The 2,394-nt window shown below is 41.0% G+C and overlaps 1 protein-coding gene across 1 annotated transcript in view; it reads right to left on the bottom strand.

Annotated features, from left to right (window-relative positions):
- The window catches only part of jmjd7 (jumonji domain containing 7), a 16,906-nt gene that overhangs the window by 3,486 nt on the left and 11,026 nt on the right, over window positions 1–2,394 (bottom strand). The window contains exons 5-6 of the mRNA XM_008398908.1: window positions 259–315; window positions 4–35 (exon numbers count right to left, since the gene is read on the bottom strand). Coding sequence (XP_008397130.1) covers window positions 4–35; window positions 259–315 — 89 coding nt within the window. The remainder of the gene's footprint in view (window positions 1–3; window positions 36–258; window positions 316–2,394) is intronic.

The raw sequence follows: 2,394 nt of genomic DNA, 5'->3' as shown, positions 1-2,394 counted from the left end.
CACACAGTACAGATTCTCGTAGGGATCTTTGTGCACTGGAAAGCAAAACACAGAACAGCTGAGAGCAAAAAACAGAATCTGGACAACCGCTTCGACGGAGCAACACGTTTTGTGCCCTCGTCCCGGTAAATCCTACTAAACACTCCAGAAAGTCATAAAATGTGGCTGTTCTACATTGTCCTTCACGAATGAAGTATATTTTTCACATGAATATCAAAMACATTTGGGAAAATCATGAAAATCAAAYTGAAATCTTACTGGATGTGACAGCATTTGCTTCTCCGAGCCAAAAATTGACTGCATCCGGTGATTTCCCTAAGAGAGGGAAACAAAGACAACAACGTGACTCTTAAGCCAACAACAATAACGACACAGACGCCTGAAGTAAAACACAGCTGCTGCTGAAAATAACCCAGAAGGAATGACCTGATTTGGATGTAATTTGYTCCTCATCCACACCAGCAATGGTTCCTAACTTAACTGACACCAGCCCTGAAAGCCAAAACCAGGGTGCTGTCGGATCGTCCAACAATCTGAGTAAATGGAGGTCAGCAGATGCAGAGGATGTCTGGTAGTTTTGACTCATTAGACAGAATTACCATGTCTGGATGGACAGTGAGTGTACGTCCTTACACAGGATCTGGACCCGATGTGACGGAGATACAGCCCCGTTTTACTGAGGGATTCTTGCCATAGATCCCAAACGTTTCCATATCACGGCCTCAAAAGAGAACTGACCTCAGCACGGGGGTCCMTTTATACAAACACACAGACAAGTAAAACTACCACATTAACATTGGTACTTAAGTAAAAGTAAAAAAGTACTGGCTTTTAAAAATAAGTATTAAAAGTAAAAGTACTTGCTGAATGCATTACCTAGTCCCTAATACAATATCATTAAGTGAACCGATCGTATTTAATTTTAATACAGTAGAAATGTGCCATTTTAATGAACAATGCCACAGATAAAGCATGTTGTGTTTACTCTCTGTAACATAGTTTAGACTTAGATATGTGATTCTATGCATCATAATCTCAGGGATGGAAACATCTTGTCTCCTGTCCTAAATAGCATGAATTTTGAAAGAAATCCAACAGAAAGGGGATGGAAAGAAGGTGGGTGGGTGGGGGAGGACATGCAACCGAGGAGCCACATAGCAGAGTTGTAGTCAAGAAAACCTACCCAAGACCAAGTCAAGACCAGCACCCCRCGCTACGTGACACACAAAAAAATGAAGTTTTACCTAACAAAATTGTTTCTTAAATTAATCTGAAAGATTCACATTCCCATAAAACACATAGATATTAAATACTTAGAGCTGAAATAAATTTAATCAGTAAAGATCCGTCCAGAAGAATCGGATCGTTCCTGAACGTCATATCATTATATTGCAGACTATGGTCACAGCGTTGTCCCATATTTGCAACATCTCAGTCAACACCTCCACACAATAATTCAGCACGAGTAACAACTTTTTTTCGTTGCAGATGCAACATGYGTCTCAGTCAGTTAGCTTTGCTACAAATCTTACCTTTCTTTAAGCTTTCCTTCCAAGTGACGCTAAAAGTTGGACGAAGTCCCACCGTCTGTGAAAGCGAAGCGCTGCTTATTTTACACATCGCCATATCTATGATTAATGCAGCGCTATTATATTACTGACGATTAGACACATCTTCTCCCGCTCAGAGGAAACCACTGCGCATGTCTGGAGTTCAGTGTGAGAGTAAAGGGGGAGGCGATGGGTGACAACAGTCACGTTATTGCTTGGATTTTATGGCGCCACCTTAAGTCCCTGAACTTCACATTTTAATGGAAAAAAAAGCGCAATGCAACTTGGATGTAACGAGTAACGCAACAGTTTTGTAGAAATGTAGTGAAATACAGATACTTACTGTAAAATGTAGTGGAGTAAAAGTAGAAAGTACCCATTATTAAATMTACTTAAGTAAAGTACAGATACTCTAAAAATGTACTTAAGGAAATTTAAGGAAAAATTGTACTTCCCACCACTGGTGGCAGGAGTTTTAGTGCTGTCAATCACCATCTCATGTGGCTGCTCATCCTCCCTCTCCTTGCTCTGTGCTATGCTGCAGCTAGCACTGCCTGTTGTGAATGCTCATTCTGGTTAGCATAGCTACCAGTGATGGCAGATAAACGGTTTTYCTGTAACGATAAGTTGTTTCTCCCCCATTAGCATATTTAGCAGTGAGTGAATGAGATTGATTGACAGTGCTAAGAGCATCCTACTGGTTCTGATTGGTTGTTTTTCTTTAGCTAGCAGTAGTAGTTCAGAAAGGAGATAGAGGTAGGGTTGCCACCCGTCCCGTAAAATACGGAATCGTCTCGTATTTGGCTGTTAAAAGTTGCGTCCCGACACGGGACACGATTTGTTC

Source organism: Poecilia reticulata, linkage group LG22, assembly GCF_000633615.1.
Source record: "Poecilia reticulata strain Guanapo linkage group LG22, Guppy_female_1.0+MT, whole genome shotgun sequence".
Lineage (NCBI taxonomy): Eukaryota > Metazoa > Chordata > Actinopteri > Cyprinodontiformes > Poeciliidae > Poecilia > Poecilia reticulata.
Note: the sequence above shows the minus strand (reverse complement) of the source record. Positions and strands in the feature narration are given on the sequence as shown.